We start from the raw sequence: 15697 nt of genomic DNA, 5'->3' as shown, positions 1-15697 counted from the left end.
TCCATCTAAACGCGAGAAGCTCTTGAAGCAATGTCACATTTGCAAAACATTTTGATAGATCTACAGTAGGAGAGATAGCGCAACGTGAATAAGCAGTGCTGGGCTCACTCAGTAAGCCAGAACAGATTCCTGCCACCTCTATTGGCAGTAAAGGCCAATCGAGGTAAAGTCTTGGACCTGGCTGGATGCGTCCATTTTGACTCAGCTCTCCATATCACTGTTACCCTCTGGGCAATGAAGTACTGAAGGTCAAGTGATCTTTGTTTACCACAGGGCATTCTGCTGCTCATGGTCGTATGTAGCCTATGGTGTTACACCTTTTATACGGTGTTCAAGGAACTTTCCCAAGGGTGATGAAGAAAGGTCATAACCATGTAGGAGCATTACCAATTACAATCAGAAAAAAGAAAGACTTGATCCAAGGAACCGGAAAAGTGCAGGCACATGAACGAACTGGTAGCAAAACTAATATATACCAAACAATATGAAACCTGAAAATGACTAAGGCTGGGTGATATTTACGTAATGTGCTTTGGCATAATTTTGTCTAAGCTTGCATTTCATGGTATATTTTAGTGCAAAATGTGTCCTCGTGTCAATTTTTTGCTAGAAAGCATTTCAACAAAGTACTATGAACAACATCCTCCTGTGTTCTGTTGTTTGTCTCCGTTTGCGGGAAATTGTTACCACGGATGACATATAATTATAAAAAATTGCAGCATTTTTGTAACAAGCATAATGGTAAATTCTAGTTCCACCCTAGTTATGCCCTCCTAATTTAAATTTCACCCCTGATTATGTGCTTTACACCATTGCCTCCTATACAGTTTTTATTGCCATGTCTGCACGATGTGCATATTACGACTTGTATTGCATACATTAGCATTATAAATATTTCTGATGCTATAATAATGCACATCATCAATCTTGTCATTATTGGTGTTAAATGCATGCATTTCTGCTTGTGAAAGTCTTATCACAGTTTTACATTTGTTTCAGCTTTGCTGCAAAAGTATCTGGACAACTATGACCTTAGCATAAAAGTGATCTACATCCTGGGAACGCTGGGCTTCTCTATTGGCACTGCAGTGATGTCTATCTTCCCCAATGTGTACGTCGCAATGATCATGATCAGCACTATGGGAATCGTCTCTATGAGTATATCATACTGTCCCTACGCACTGTTGGGACAATACCACGAAATTAAACAAGTAAGTCAGTAGGACTTTTGCAGTGACCCTAAACCAACTGATATATGCTTGGGTTTTTTGTATCAAGTGTACATATTATCATATTGATGTTTGCATGGAACCTTATCGAATTGAGATGTACTGACTTTTTTTGTATATAATTTGTAAAATTATACATACATTATCAGTCTCAAAATGTGGAAATCGTATAATGGAAAGGAATTACCTGCTGTCTTTCTGCTTATCATCATGGCTCAGTAATACCAGTAGTCTCATTTATACTCTGCTGGAGTGCGGAAACACTGGGAAATATGAGGGAAAAATGCTTTCATACTTTACACCTTTTCCTCATATTTAAAATATGACTTCACCTGAGGAGAAAGCGGTTAAATTTGCTCAAGCAATGTGGACTTTTAGAGTGGAAGTTGAGGAAAAATGTGTGTTGAAATTATGTTTTTATTGCATTATCATCACATTCCAAACTCCCATTTATGCTTTGAGGAAGCCCTTAGAGAATTGCGGTGGAAGCCATTATAGTTCTGCTAGGGTTGAGGTAGCTGATTTGGTGATTATTGCATAATAACATTTAATTGTATGTCTTTAGTAATTCGCAAAATGAGTTATAACAGTGGAACTCTTGAAACTGAGCAAAACCATGCCAATAGCTGCTGGCTTTGAGATGAAAAAAGACCCACGTGGCACAGATTTTTTAGGTAACTTCCGTCATCCAGAAATTGTGAGAACATACGTGGCTTAAGAAATCGGGGCAGCAAAGGAGCCGACTCACTGCGGGCCGGCTCTGAATGGCACAACATGAAGCAAAGCTCCTCTCTCTGCTTCTATGTGCCAAAAGCAACAAAAAAAATACTTACAAGACCCATCGCTGGGTGCAGAAAATAGCCTGAGGCCACCTGCCATGCGTACTGTTTCCATATTCCCCGAATCTGCCTTTATCATACCTATGTACACGCATTTCGTTTTTTTAATATAGCCAACTAACAGCCAGATTCATGAAGCAAAATTGCGATCGCAATAGCTGCGAATTAGCTATTGCGATCGCAATTAACAGAAAAGCAATTCATGATGTGAAAAACACAGAAATTGCGAATTCGCAAAAATAAAATAGCGAGATCGCAAAATAAATCGCAGAATCTAGGAGGAACCCTTATAGTGATTCAGAAATAGCGAGAATACATGGATTCTGTGATTTGTTTTGCGATCTCGCTAAATAATCGCTAACGCAATTCATGACAACTCGCAATTAGCGAAAAAGCTGAAAATCGCTATTTGCGACGCGCCATTTAAGGAGAACCAAAAGCAGGTGGTAACCATTAAGGAAAATAAAAAAAAATTCTAAAATTCTAACGAGCCACAGGTGCAGTCCTGAACAAACACACTTAAGGAAACATTGTAGGAGCATGAGGACTCTCACAATGCCAGGAGTCTACATGGTGGTCAGGCGGCGAAGGCTCCAGGCTGCAGCACGGAACAGACGCAGGATCCAGGAGCGAATATTCCGCCTGCGGGTCACCCTTCTGGGCCAAACTGCGGAGCAAATTTACTCTAAGTACCGCCTGAATGGGGCAATGATCATCAAGCTGATCCGGGACCTAGACACCCTGATGCAGCACCCAACAAGGAGGACCAATGCCGTGCCCTCCCATGTCCAGGTCTTGTGCAGCCTGCACCTACTGGCCTCCGGAAGCTTCCAGGGGATAGTCGCTGTTGCAGGGGGGATATCCCAGAGCACCATGTCCCGCTGCCTAAGGAGTTTCCTGGAGGCAATGCTGACCCGACTACATCTCATTCCCTACCACCCAACTGGACTTGAATGAGACCAAGCTACATTTCTACAACGTTGCGCAATTCCCACATGCAATCGCATGCATTGACTGTACCCACATCCACATCTGCCCACCAGCACCAACGGAATACATGTACCGCAACCGCAAGTCCTACCACTCCCTCAATATCCAGATGGTGTGCAACGCTAAGACTTACATCACGGACATAGTGGCACAATACCCGGGGAGCACGCATGACTCCTTCATATTCCGGCACAGCGGCATTCACACACGACTGGCCAGGGGAGACTTTGGCGAAGGACACCTACTAGGTAAGTACACATGCCCCCAAATAGTACACTGTGATCATGTAGCTGCTCAGAACAGGCACTCACCCTGTGCTCCTTTCATTCAGGTGACATCGCCTACGGTCTCCGTGAGTACCTCCTCACCCCTTACCTCAACCATGCAACACCACAGAAACGGCGTTACAATGCTGCACACATCCGCACTAGGAATTGCATTGAGAGGACATTTGGGCTTTTGAAGAGCCGCTTCCGCATACTGCACAAGACTGGTGGGGCCCTCAAATACGAGCCTGAGGTCTGCTGCCGCATCGTGGCCGTGTGTGCAATACTCCACAACATTGCTACCAAGCGCAGGATACCTGTTGAGATATCTGGCAGTGAGTCGGAAGGGGACAACCGCCCACCTGCACATGCGCGTCATGCACCCGGGGAAAATCCAGCTGAAGGACACAGACGCGGCAACCAAATCACAAATAACTGTTTCTAGTGCACCCACTCCCCTCACCCAACACTTCACTCATGCATGACAATTGAAATAATGACATGAGTCTGATGTACTGGTACTGAATAAATATTATTGTTGTATTCACAATAATATTGCATTAATTACAACAGATAGATTAGAGGTGTATTGAGTCATACATCTCCTTTTTATTTTTTTAGGGCATGCTTGTCTCATCAGCATGGCCCTGCATGGTGAGCACAAATTGTCAATGGCGCCTCCGGCCCGACGCTCCGAGTCGCCTCTCCACCTCTTCCTCCGCATTTGCCCGTGAAGCAGCAGTGGTCCTGGTGCTGCGGCGGGGAACTGTCACCAGTGGCAACGAAAGGCTGCTGTGGCTAGAGCTTTCCTCACTAGCGTCATCCCCCCCACCTGCCTGGCCGCGGCCAGTTGCCTGCAGACCCTGCACTGCAGTGGTGACCTGCTCCAGTGCCCTTGCGACATCCTGGCAGCATTGGACCATTTGGATCTGCATGGCCAAAGATCTTCGGGACAGTTGTGTTGTGGCGTTGCCGATGATATGGTTAGAGCGCGTGTACGCCGAGAGGCGTGTCAGCAGGTGGCGGTGCCGGTTGACGTCCCGCTGTGTCAACATGGCCTCTGTGTTTGCCTCCACTGCAGTGGTCATTCTCTCCATCCTGTCAGACAGTTGGCCCACATTCCTCGCTGTCTTGTGCAGCTGCAGGTGAATGGCTGCAAGATGTCGTGCCTGCTTTTGGTGAATGCACAGCATGCGGCGCTCTATTGAGAGACCAGGTACACGCACATTCACCCCCCTTCCTGCCGGCGCGTGGTGTAGTTTGGTGCCGCTCCCTGACCAGTCCGCTGGACTGTGTTGTCACAGTGTCTGTGCGTCATGTTGTTGTCCTGGCTGCAGCTGGTGTTGCCAATGCCACTGGCATGGGTGTCACAGTGGCCGGTTGTGGTGTGCCTGTTGTCTCTGAGGTTGCAGGTGGTGCTAATGCTGCTGGTGCTGGTGCTTGCCCTGATGGTCGTGCTTGAGGGGATGGATGGACGGACCCCTCAGAATCCTCAGGATTCTCATCAATTTGCAGCCCCTCACTGTCAGTGCTGGGATCTTCTGCGCCACCTGTGATGTAAAGTGGACGTAGATTAATGACATGTATCTTGCACATAGAAGGTTGCTACATGCATGCAGGCTGGCATTCCCTGACTGGCTGTTGGATTGACTCAAACAGGACATGTCTGGCTGTATGGGGCTGAATGTAAATTGTGGTCAGACTACATGTCCCACAATGCAATATGGCTTTTCTGGAGTGCATGGCCTGCATGACTGGGGTTTCTAATGGGTAGCTCTGGGGTCTTGGCCATTGTTAGGGGACAGGGTCGCAGTCGCATGGCACTTACCTTGGGTGGGTCGGGAGGAGTCCAGCCGGGTTACTCCCACGCATGCCTCAGGTTGCAAGGTGTCCTCAACACGGTCCTCCTATGGGGTGTTGGGTGGGACGGTGGGCTCTCCTCCTGTTGCGACACGCTCACCCAGCCTCTCAGCAATCCTCTCCTTGGCATGCCCTCTGAGGTCGTACCACCTCTTCTTTAATTCGTCAATGGAGCGCTGGGTCACTCCCACAGAATTGACTTTGGTGCGGATGCGCAACCAAATGCGACGTTTGTCCGCCTCTGGCACCCTCCTTGAATCCTTCCCAAAGAGTCGGTTGTGGTCTTTACTGACTCCCTCAATGAGGTATTCGAGCTCTTGTTCCGAAAATGTAATTTTGCGCTTTCTCCCTGTGGAACTGCTCCCTGCTGCTTCCTGTGACATTTCTGCAGTGGGGTGTTTCCTGATTTCCAGCTGGAGGTGGTCTGGAGTGGAGCTCTGGCCAGTGCTGCTTCCAAATCAGGCTCTGTATGCAGTATGAGGGAGGGAACTGCCTGCTTCCTGGTTGTGATGTCATCATTGTGCTCGAAATGCGACTTCCCGTTTTTGCGATCTCGCTATTAGCGAGATCGCAATTTGCGATTTCGGTAATAGCGAGATCGCAATTTCTACATGGAAAATGACCGATTTTGCGATTTTTCTGCGATTTGGGGAAAATCGCAATCGGCATTGGCGGCCGATTGCGATTCGCATTTTTTTATCGCAGATTTTCATGAATCCCATTCTGCGATTTCTAAATTGCGATTCGGTATTTCTCGCAATTTAGAATTTGCAGAAAATGGGTTTCATGAATCTGGGTGTATATCTTACAGTTGTCAAAGGAGACAAGAGTAGCCTTTAACTAAAACTTGAAAAAAAAATGAAAATAGGTTCATAGATACAATACAACTTTAAAGAAAGAATCTGCAGTGTGCCTTTAAACTACGCCTGGGTGGAGTTCTTCTACTTGGAACTCCACGAAGTGCAAAAAAAACTGAGCTACGCAGAACTCCGCAAGCGGCAGAGTGTATTGGATAAATGCTGTTCACTGTGATTTTCAGTGCCAGGTGCTTGTCTGCACTGTGCAATCATTGGGTGCTGCTTCCTTTCTGCCGCTCGAGTAGATTTTTACTCGAGCAGTGGCTTTCTCAACACGAGCGGACAGTTTCTCAACGTGAGCGGTCGCGAGCATACGCTACCACTCGCAATGAGAAATTTGACTGCCTGCGCTGGGAAATCTCACCGAAAGGTTGATTTTCCATGCTCGCGCTCGCCGACTTGACGAAGATGAACGCGAGCTAGGGAAAAAACTATGTGAGCTCTGCATAACACGGAGTGTGGAAATCTCCGCAAACTCGGAGTCGCATATTCTGCGAGCGGAGCAGAGTTCACTGCTCAGACTTACTTTAAACCCTCCCCAGGCTGACTCTTGTTGTCACAGAGGACACACCCCCGGCAGATGACTGTCACTTCATTTCTTCACTGCATGCTGCTGCGATGTCTGAATACTGGCTACCCTATTTGCGTTTTTAACTAATCTTCCAATGTGTTTTTAGATTTTGATTCCATTTGGAAGCTTTGGGTGAGCTCATTCACTTGCAGTGATATGAATTTTGTTTTTTCATCTTTATTATGAAAGACAAACCCACCTTCCTTATTTGATAAGTGCTCCACATTTGTTGAAAAGGAACTCAGAAAAGGGTCACATGGTATATGTACCCTGCCTTGTCCTGAGACCTACACATGATAGAAGTGTACCTACCATCTGCCACAAAATAATGATGAGGACAACACCGAAAGACCATGTGGGGACTGTACTAAGTGATATGGAACACTAGCAGCAGGTGGTTCCTTACCATCTGTGAAGCCTCCATCTCCTTTACTTTTTAAAGAAATGAGGCAACTGCCACCTGTTGAACATGATGGGAAACTGGTGGTCTGTGAGCCTTAAAGGCGCAGACGCTCTTTACATATCTACATAGCTGCAGCCTATAGGGCTACATGGTCCTTTCCTCTTTCATCTTTACCTTTTTAGAAAAAAGATTTGTGAATTACATTTAAACACTCAAATGATGCAATTCCAGGCAATTTGCCTATGTGTGTGTATATATATATATATATATATATATATATGTCCAAGAAACTCCTTTCACAAGAAGAAAAGGCCACAGCAGGGGAAACGAGGGAAGCAGCTTTATTTAAAACCACAGTCCATGGCAATTCAGAACATCCTCTGTGGCGAATGCATTTCGGCGTATGTGCCTTCTTCAGCGCCGAGGGTGTATCAAAACAGGAGGCAGGCGTGTATCCTGGATTAAGTATCCTGCCCCCTCCTGATTGATGAAGAGCTGCTCCACCCCCAATGGGTAAGTACCAATCGCCTTATACCTCCTACCAGCCGCCTCGTGGGTGGCGCCTACAGGTCCCAGCATGCATCATTCAATGCTGGCAGGTATTGCGGTGGGAGTGGATTAATGCTCCGATGTTGGCGAACCCCCAAGTCCATGCGGCCTCCAAACAAAGTGTCCCCTCGAGTCCCCAGACCGCATCAACCCCCCTGCCACAGGAATCCAATCGGCGGGGGCAAGGCAGGGATTCCACCTCGCCCAGCGTGATGCCAAGTGACTTCAACACCGCCCTTTCTCCTCCCGGGCCTGGAGGTGGGCCAAGGTCGTTCCAGTACCCTGGATTCCAAACAAAGTTCCACCGAAGCTGAAACCAGCAAGTCCAAGGCCTCTTGAGGATGCGGGGGCCTCTTATGCGCGATGCTGGAGCTCGCGCTGTAAAATGTCCAAGAAACTCCTTTCACAAGAAGAAAAGGCCACAGCAGGGGAAACGAGGGAAGCAGCTTTATTTAAAACCACAGTCCATGGCAATTCAGAACATCCTCTGTGGCGAATGCATTTCGGCGTATGTGCCTTCTTCAGCGCCGAGGGTGTATCAAAACAGGAGGCAGGCGTGTATCCTGGATTAAGTATCCTGCCCCCTCCTGATTGATGAAGAGCTGCTCCACCCCCAATGGGTAAGTACCAATCGCCTTATACCTATATATATAAAGGATTTAATATTTTGCACAGATACACGCCACCTACTAATAGGCTCTGAATGAACTCACCCAAAGGACTTCAGTTACCAGGGTTCCTGGCGACTTAACATCTATGAACTACGCCCACTCTGATTCAAATAAAATGCATTTGAATTGCAAAGGTGAGCTTGGTGTGTCTCTCTGCTTGTCCATGAGGAAGGGGCGTCCTGGCCCCGAAACGCGTCGGACTCTCTTAAAAGTTGGAGGGAGGCTGTGGATTTGCTCGGGAGCCATGTGAAGGCCGGATGGTTTGGATGCCGTGGGTAGCCCTTCTAAAAGCGCTGGAGCGCATTGCTACTTCATTTATTTACACGGTTGGCTCGGGCCGTGGGAAGGAGCTCCGCTTCATCGAGCCTCCAGAAATGCTGTGCTGGTGAAGACTGAGGGGAGAAGACAGCTTTTTGCCGTTCAGCGCGACATCCCAAGGAAGTTTGCAACTTCGCAGCCCACCCCCCCACTCCCTACTAAAGGAACAGAAAGGATTTAATATTTTGCACAGATACACGCCACCTACTAATAGGCTCTGAATGAACTCACCCGAAGGACTTCAGTTACCAGGGTTCCTGGCGACTTAACCGCTATGAACTACGCCCACTGAGGGCGGACCTGATTCAAATAAAATGCATTTGAATTGCAAAGGTGAGCTTGGTGTGTCTCTCTGCTTGTCCATGAGGAAGGGGCGTTCTGGCCCGAAACGCGTCGGACTCTCTTAAAAGTTGGAGGGAGGCTGTGGATTTGCTCGGGAGCCATGTGAAGGCCGGATGGTTTGGATGCCGTGGGTAGCCCTTCTAAAAGCGCTGGAGCGCATTGCTACTTCATTTATTTACACGGTTGGCTCGGGCCGTGGGAAGGAGCTCCGCTTCATCGAGCCTCCAGAAATGCTGTGCTGGTGAAGACTGAGGCGAGAAGACAGCTTTTTGCCGTTCAGCACGACATCCCAAGGAAGTTTGCAACTTCGCAGCCCACCCCCCCCCCCACTCCCTACTAAAGGAACAGAAAGGATTTAATATTTTGCACAGATACACACCACCTACTAATAGGCTCTGAATGAACTCACCCGAAGGACTTCAGTTACCTGGGTTCCTGGCGACTTAATCTCTATGAACTACGCCCACTGAGGGCGGACCTGATTCAAATAAAATGCATTTGAATTGCAAAGGTGAGCTTGGTGTGTCTCTCTGCTTGTCAATGAGGAAGGGGCGTTCTGGCCCCGAAACGCGTCGGACTCTCTTAAAAGTTGGAGGGAGGCTGTGGATTTGCTCGGGAGCCATGTGAAGGCCGGATGGTTTGGATGCCGTGGGTAGCCCTTCTAAAAGCGCTGGAGCCCATTGCTACTTCATTTATTTACACGGTTGGCTCGGGCCGTGGGAAGGAGCTCCGCTTCATCGAGCCTCCAGAAATGCTGTGCTGGTGAAGACTGAGGCGAGAAGACAGCTTTTTGCCGTTCAGCGCGACATCCCAAGGAAGTTTGCAACTTCGCAGCCCACCCCCCTACTCCCTACTAAAGGAACAGAAAGGATTTAATATTTTGCACAGATACACGCCACCTACTAATAGGCTCTGAATGAACTCACCCGAAGGACTTCAGTTACCAGGGCTCCTGGCGACTTAACCTCTATGAACTACGCCCACTGAGGGCGGACCTGATTCAAATAAAATGCATTTGAATTGCAAAGGTGAGCTTGGTGTGTCTCTCTGCTTGTCCATGAGGATGGGGCGTTCTGGCCCCGAAACGCGTCGGACTCTCTTAAAAGTTGGAGGGAGGCTGTGGATTTGCTCGGGAGCCATGTGAAGGCCGGATGGTTTGGATGCCGTGGGTAGCCCTTCTAAAAGCCCTGGAGCGCATTTCTACTTTATATATATATATATATATATGTATGTATATATATATATATATATATATCTATATATATATATATATGATATATCTCAACACACCCGTTTATTATCAAAAACTGGTTCCTACATGCTTGGGCTTGCTTCAATCGTCTTTATTGTGGCTCAAGGTAACGGGTTTCGATCGTTTTTTTCACAAATATAGGATACCATTCCTCTAGCTCACGCCATCTATCTCTGACTCCTTGTCTTCAGGAAGTAGCCAGCTGGATGGCTAGTTGCAAATTAAAACTCAATGAAGTCATGTTGCTGGATAACAATCTCAGCAACTTCACTGCGAGCCCCCTCTCACACTGTCTGAGCAAACTGCCCACTCCCAAAAACTCAATAAAGTGCCTTGGTATTTGGCTTGATTCTGGTCTTACCATGGACCATCACGCCAAAAACATACTGCCAGCTGCTACCGCATTCTGAGACTATTGCGAAAGATCTTTAAACTAGTGCCTTCCATCAACATAGAGTGATCAATCAGGCCTTTGTTCTTTCCTGACTTAACTACAGGAATGCCCTGTTTTTGGGCTCACCCCTCTGTGTCGTAAAGAGACTGCAGATTGTCCAGAATGCTGCTGCACGCCCCCTGACAAACCATCCAAAATACCGATTGCCACCAAGGCTCTGAGAGATCTACACTGCCTTTTGGTGGAACACCAAGTGCAGTTTAAGACTCCTCATTTTGAAAAGGGCAATTGATAGAAAGGGCCCTTCCTTGTAAAGATCATTAGCCTCTCCTTATCTCCCTGGGAGAGCCCTCAGATCCTCATCAGCCCATCTATCGAACGTTCCCAAAATTTGCATATCCCACTGGGGCGGCCAATCCACTTCCTTTCTGTCCCCCAGACTTTGGTTCACTCTACCACTGGAACTCCATCTACCGGAGGGTGAACTTGTATTCCACGAGGCCTTAAAGACCTAGCGTTTCTATAACTGAACTTCCTCATCAGCTCTATCTCACTCACTTCAGTGTCTATGGCAACTCTGGAAGGCCTTCAAGTAGCCACGCGCTATATAAGAACTCGAGAACAGAATAGAATAGAATTCCTTATTGTTTCTTAATTGGCAGTTGGTTTTACTTCAAAATATTTCATGAACATTGCAATAAAAATTTCAGATAACTCCTTCGACATATAATTACACATGCACCTTCCTTCAAAGGCACCATCTCATCATTATTTAGTCTATGGAACATGAGAACATGAGAACTATTTGCCCTCAAATAAACCTCAGCATAATGCTGAGGGATGTAAACGCTAGCCCCGCCTTCAAATAAGAGGGTAGAAGAAAGCATTTAGGTGAGGGGTCCTTAATGACTAGCTCAGGGGCCACTTGTAGCTCACCAGCTCTCTGAAAGTAGATCTTGGAGGTGAAGCCCAGTCCAATAGGTCATACACGATGCACATTGAAGAAAGTAGTGCTGATAATCTTCAAACCTTTGGAATCATATCAAAGCAAATCAATGATGGTGCTACATGCTGACCCAGAAACATGCACAATCAAAGCCTGGGAGATGTGGGGGTACTGCAGCAAGACTACCTGTCTCTGCTTTCAAGTTGCACTGAGATTGGTCTTGTTGCAGTCCCTCCAGAAGCACTCTTACCTATAATTATGAAGCTTAGGATTGATTGCTCTTCAGAAAGGTTGCATACCTGATACATTGAGGAAAATTAATTCTTTGCCTAGTGCCTCTTGGTGAGTTTTAAGTTTTCAGTTGTAAGTGACTTTTAGGGTGATTTGATCAGTGTTATCTAGCCATTAAATAAATCATATTAAGGGTTATTCATTGTTCTATCTTTAACATAGTTTTCTTCTGTGATTGCTTGGGCAATTACCTTCAGAAGTTAATAATCAAATTCCACCACTGGAGTCCAATAGCGTTTCAAAAAAAATGTAAACACTTAAATAACATTACTTTGAGGATATTTGTAGATATGATCTAATTTTTCCTTTGTTAAGGCAGTATTTTACCATCTTTATTGTTAGATAGGTTAAGTAAGATACAGTTCAGACTATTTGTGTCTCTCCTATGGACACATTCCTGGATTTCTTCCTGCAGTTGCTTTAGATTTTTACAACAAACGGGAATTTCTCATCTGCAATATTTCATAATCTGTCTACAACATTCAAAGCTTCATATGTTGTGTATGAAAACTGTTGGGATAGCATACAAAATGACAAATTATTTTGAGCACCTATATCCATTATAATTTTGATGCAAGTTCTAAAGGTGAGACCTTCTGTAAGTGAGTTTTATTTCTGATAGATTTTTTCATACATCAGGTTATGCTGTTCTAAAGCGAGAATGTCTTTGCCTAGAAAAATATAGGTATTTCAATGAGGTTATGGCTTTGATTTCAGCCTTAGTTCACAGTGTTCTCCAGCTAGAAATCTGAAATGACTGCTTCCTTGACGTTAGCACATAGGTTCTGCAGACACAGTTAGGCAAATGGGACTGGACTAGAGACTCTATGGCCTCCAGATTTCAATCTTACATTCCAGTGTGGTACTAGACTTCTGGCTAGTTTTCTGTAATTCTTTACTGACATCATCTCAGCCTTTCAGAATGTATAGATGGTCACATGGTTTAGTTTGTGAACCTAAATATATTCTAGGTTTTCTTGGGTCCTCTCCTAATAGTGCAGTGGAAACTGTGCTCCGTATTAATCGGATGAACTATTTCAAAGCTGGAGAGGCAGTCTTAACCTAAGTTGCTGTTATCCAGTATTGGGGTATCTTTCATAGATTCACATGCTTTGAATCAATCCCCATCCTGGAAGTGGGAGTCCCACAGCACCATAATCAAGCAGTATGATAAAAAATATAATAGGCTATAATTGCTCAAGGCCATCAGTTTAGTAGCCTATCTTTGTACTTTTTTAAAAAAGGAGCAAACTTCAACTCAAAGCAATCAGGTGCTAGCAGCTGGTAGAACACCACCAAGAGAGGCTGACTCTCTCAGATTTTGCAGCACAAGTGGGAGTAAATCCCAGGCACAAGGGGAGTCTCTCCGGGTAGGAGGGTGGGTTGCATGTGACTCTGAAAAATACTAATACCGGATAACTGCAGTTACAGGTCAGTATCTTATTTTCTTATTTATTTATTTATTTATTTTAAGAATTTATAAAGCGCAGCTGTCACCATTGCAGGCATCCTGGCGCTAACAGAAAACAGAGGGGAGCGAGAAGCAGGGACAGATGGAGTAGGCTAACCAGGGAAAAGCCAAGTTTTCACCTTTCTTCTAAACTGCAGGAGTTCATTAATATGCCTAATCTCGGTGGGGAGAGTGTTCCATAGTCTGGCGGCAGCCACCTCGAAGGATCTACCTCCGGCTCTGACCTTCCTAAATCTTGGAACAACTACCAGTTTAGCGTCAGATGAACGAAGTTGTCTGGTAGGGGCATACCATACAAACTTAGATTTTAGAGGGGCTGGGCCGCAACCATGGAGGGCCCTAAAAACTATACAGAGGGCCTTAAATTGAATCCTCTGTCTAAGATGAAGCCAGTGTAGTTTTGCCAAAGCAGATGGTCCATGAGATCTTCTCGGCAGCCCCAAGGCCAGTTTCGCAGCCGCAGATTGGACCCTTTGGAGCCTGTCCAGCAGAAACTCAGGGGACCCAAGCAGGAGGGCGTTGCAATAGTCCAACCTGCTCAGGATGGTGCATCTAACCACTTGGGCACGCGCATGGGTGGGTAAGAGGGGCAGAACCTTCCTTAGTGAACGAAGGATGGCAAGGCAGCAAGCCGATGTTTTTTGCACATGGGTCTCCATGCTGAGCCTATGGTTCAACATGACCCCAAGGTTGCGGACAGAGTCCGCAGGCCGTACGTTGGAGCCTGATTCCGGGGGCCAGAAGTTGTTAGGGAACGGTCGAGGGATCCTCGTGCCAGGAGCACCTCGGTTTTCCCGACATTAAACTGCAGTGAATTATCCTTCAGCCACCGTAAACAATTATGTAAGACCTCCACAGAGATAGAATCCTCTCCTTCCAAGGAGAGGATCATCTGCGTGTCATCGGCATAATTGACAGTTCTAATGCCAAAGCCTTTAATAAGTGAAATTAGCGGCCTGAGGTAAACATTAAAAAGTATTGAGCTGATAGCGGAGCCCTGAGGAACACCGTGCAGTACCGGGGAAAAAGATGATTGAAAAGGAGGCATAGATACTGCCTGCTGCCTGTCCTGCAGAAAAGAGTGAAACCATTGCAGTGCCGTGTCTCTCACTCCTGCCTCATACAGCCGCCTCAGTAAGATCTTATGATTCACCGTATCAAAGGCGGCAGACATATCGAGCAGGATCAGAAACGATGCCTGTCTTCTGTCTGCGCGCCTTTGAATTTCGTCCATAGCGGTGATGAGGGCTGTTTCAGTTCCGTGAGCAGGCCGAAAACCGAATTGGTCCCCGTCAAGTAGTAGATGCTGTTCCAGGTGGGTGGAAAGAGTGTTACTGACCACCCTTTCAACTATCTTGGCAGGGAACGGCAGCAGTGAGATGGGCCGATAGTTTTTGGAACAGTCAGGGTCCAAGGAGGGTTTTTTTAGCAAGGGGGAGACTAACGCCCGTTTCCAGTGAGCTGGGACGGTGCCAGTCACCAGGGATTGATTACAGATTAGAAAGAGTGGGGGGAAGAGTTCATCTTCAAATTCCTTCCAAATTTTGGGAGGCATCGGGTCCAGAGGAGACCCGGAAACAATCCCTCTAGCTACCTTGGAAAAGTTTTCAAATGTGAGCGGCAGAAACCTGCATAATGAATTTTCCGGAGCCAAAACCGAATCAGGTAATCGGTCCACCGAAGGGACAGGTCTTAGGACAGAAGGGGTGTCAATGTCAAGAGGGGTGTCCAAGTCTTTAAGGATCAGTTCTATTTTCTCTTTAAAGAATGTGGCCAGATTGTCACAAAGGTCTTGGGACGGGACAATCGCATTCTTGCAAGACTCCGGATTGGTGACGCTTTTTAGGATGTTAAAAATACTCCTAGAGTTATTGGTAGTGTAACAGATTAGAGAGGAGTAATAGTCAGCTTTAGATTTTTTAATGAGATTTTTAATAGCCAGGATCTTAGTTTTCCACATTTCTTTTGAGATTTTATTATAGTCGCGTCTCCACCTTCTCTCTGCTTGTTTACATCCCAGTTTTAAAGTTTTTAGATCGTCGTTAAACCATGGGGCAGAGTCTTTACCCCTACAGGTCCGAATTTTTAGAGGAGCAAGGGCGTCAATAACCGATGAGATACTGGTGAAAAGAAAGTTATAGTTGTCATCAGTACTTTTGTTCACCTCGAAGAGCGAATCCAAATGGAACAATTCACCAGAAGGGTGTAAGCGTGAGAGAGCCTTCCAGTCTCTGCATGTAATTTCCCTAGTCAGGACAGGGGCTTTGTAGGAGCCCGTCTTCTTAAGAAAAAATAATTTGACTAATGAGTGATCTGTCCAGTCCATCGGCAGGGTATCCCCCATTACCACCAGATCTGGTGCCGCAAAGACCAGATCCAAGAGGTGGCCAGCTTTGTGGGTGGCCTTAGAGACCAGTTGGGAGAGACCAAGACTATCACAGGCTAGGA

General features: G+C 46.4%; 1 protein-coding gene across 2 annotated transcripts in view; it reads left to right on the top strand.

Moving 5' to 3' along the window:
• Window positions 1–15697, top strand: part of SLC45A4 (solute carrier family 45 member 4) — a 344296-nt gene that overhangs the window by 316328 nt on the left and 12271 nt on the right. For both annotated transcript variants that reach the window (XM_078686673.1, XM_078686674.1), the window contains exon 7: window positions 1000–1211. In XM_078686673.1, the coding sequence (XP_078542799.1) occupies window positions 1000–1211 (212 nt within the window). The remainder of the gene's footprint in view (window positions 1–999; window positions 1212–15697) is intronic.

Source organism: Lissotriton helveticus, chromosome 4_1 (genome assembly GCF_964261635.1).
Source record: "Lissotriton helveticus chromosome 4_1, aLisHel1.1, whole genome shotgun sequence".
Classification (NCBI taxonomy): Eukaryota; Metazoa; Chordata; class Amphibia; order Caudata; family Salamandridae; genus Lissotriton; species Lissotriton helveticus.
This window is presented reverse-complemented; position numbering and strand designations above follow the sequence as displayed.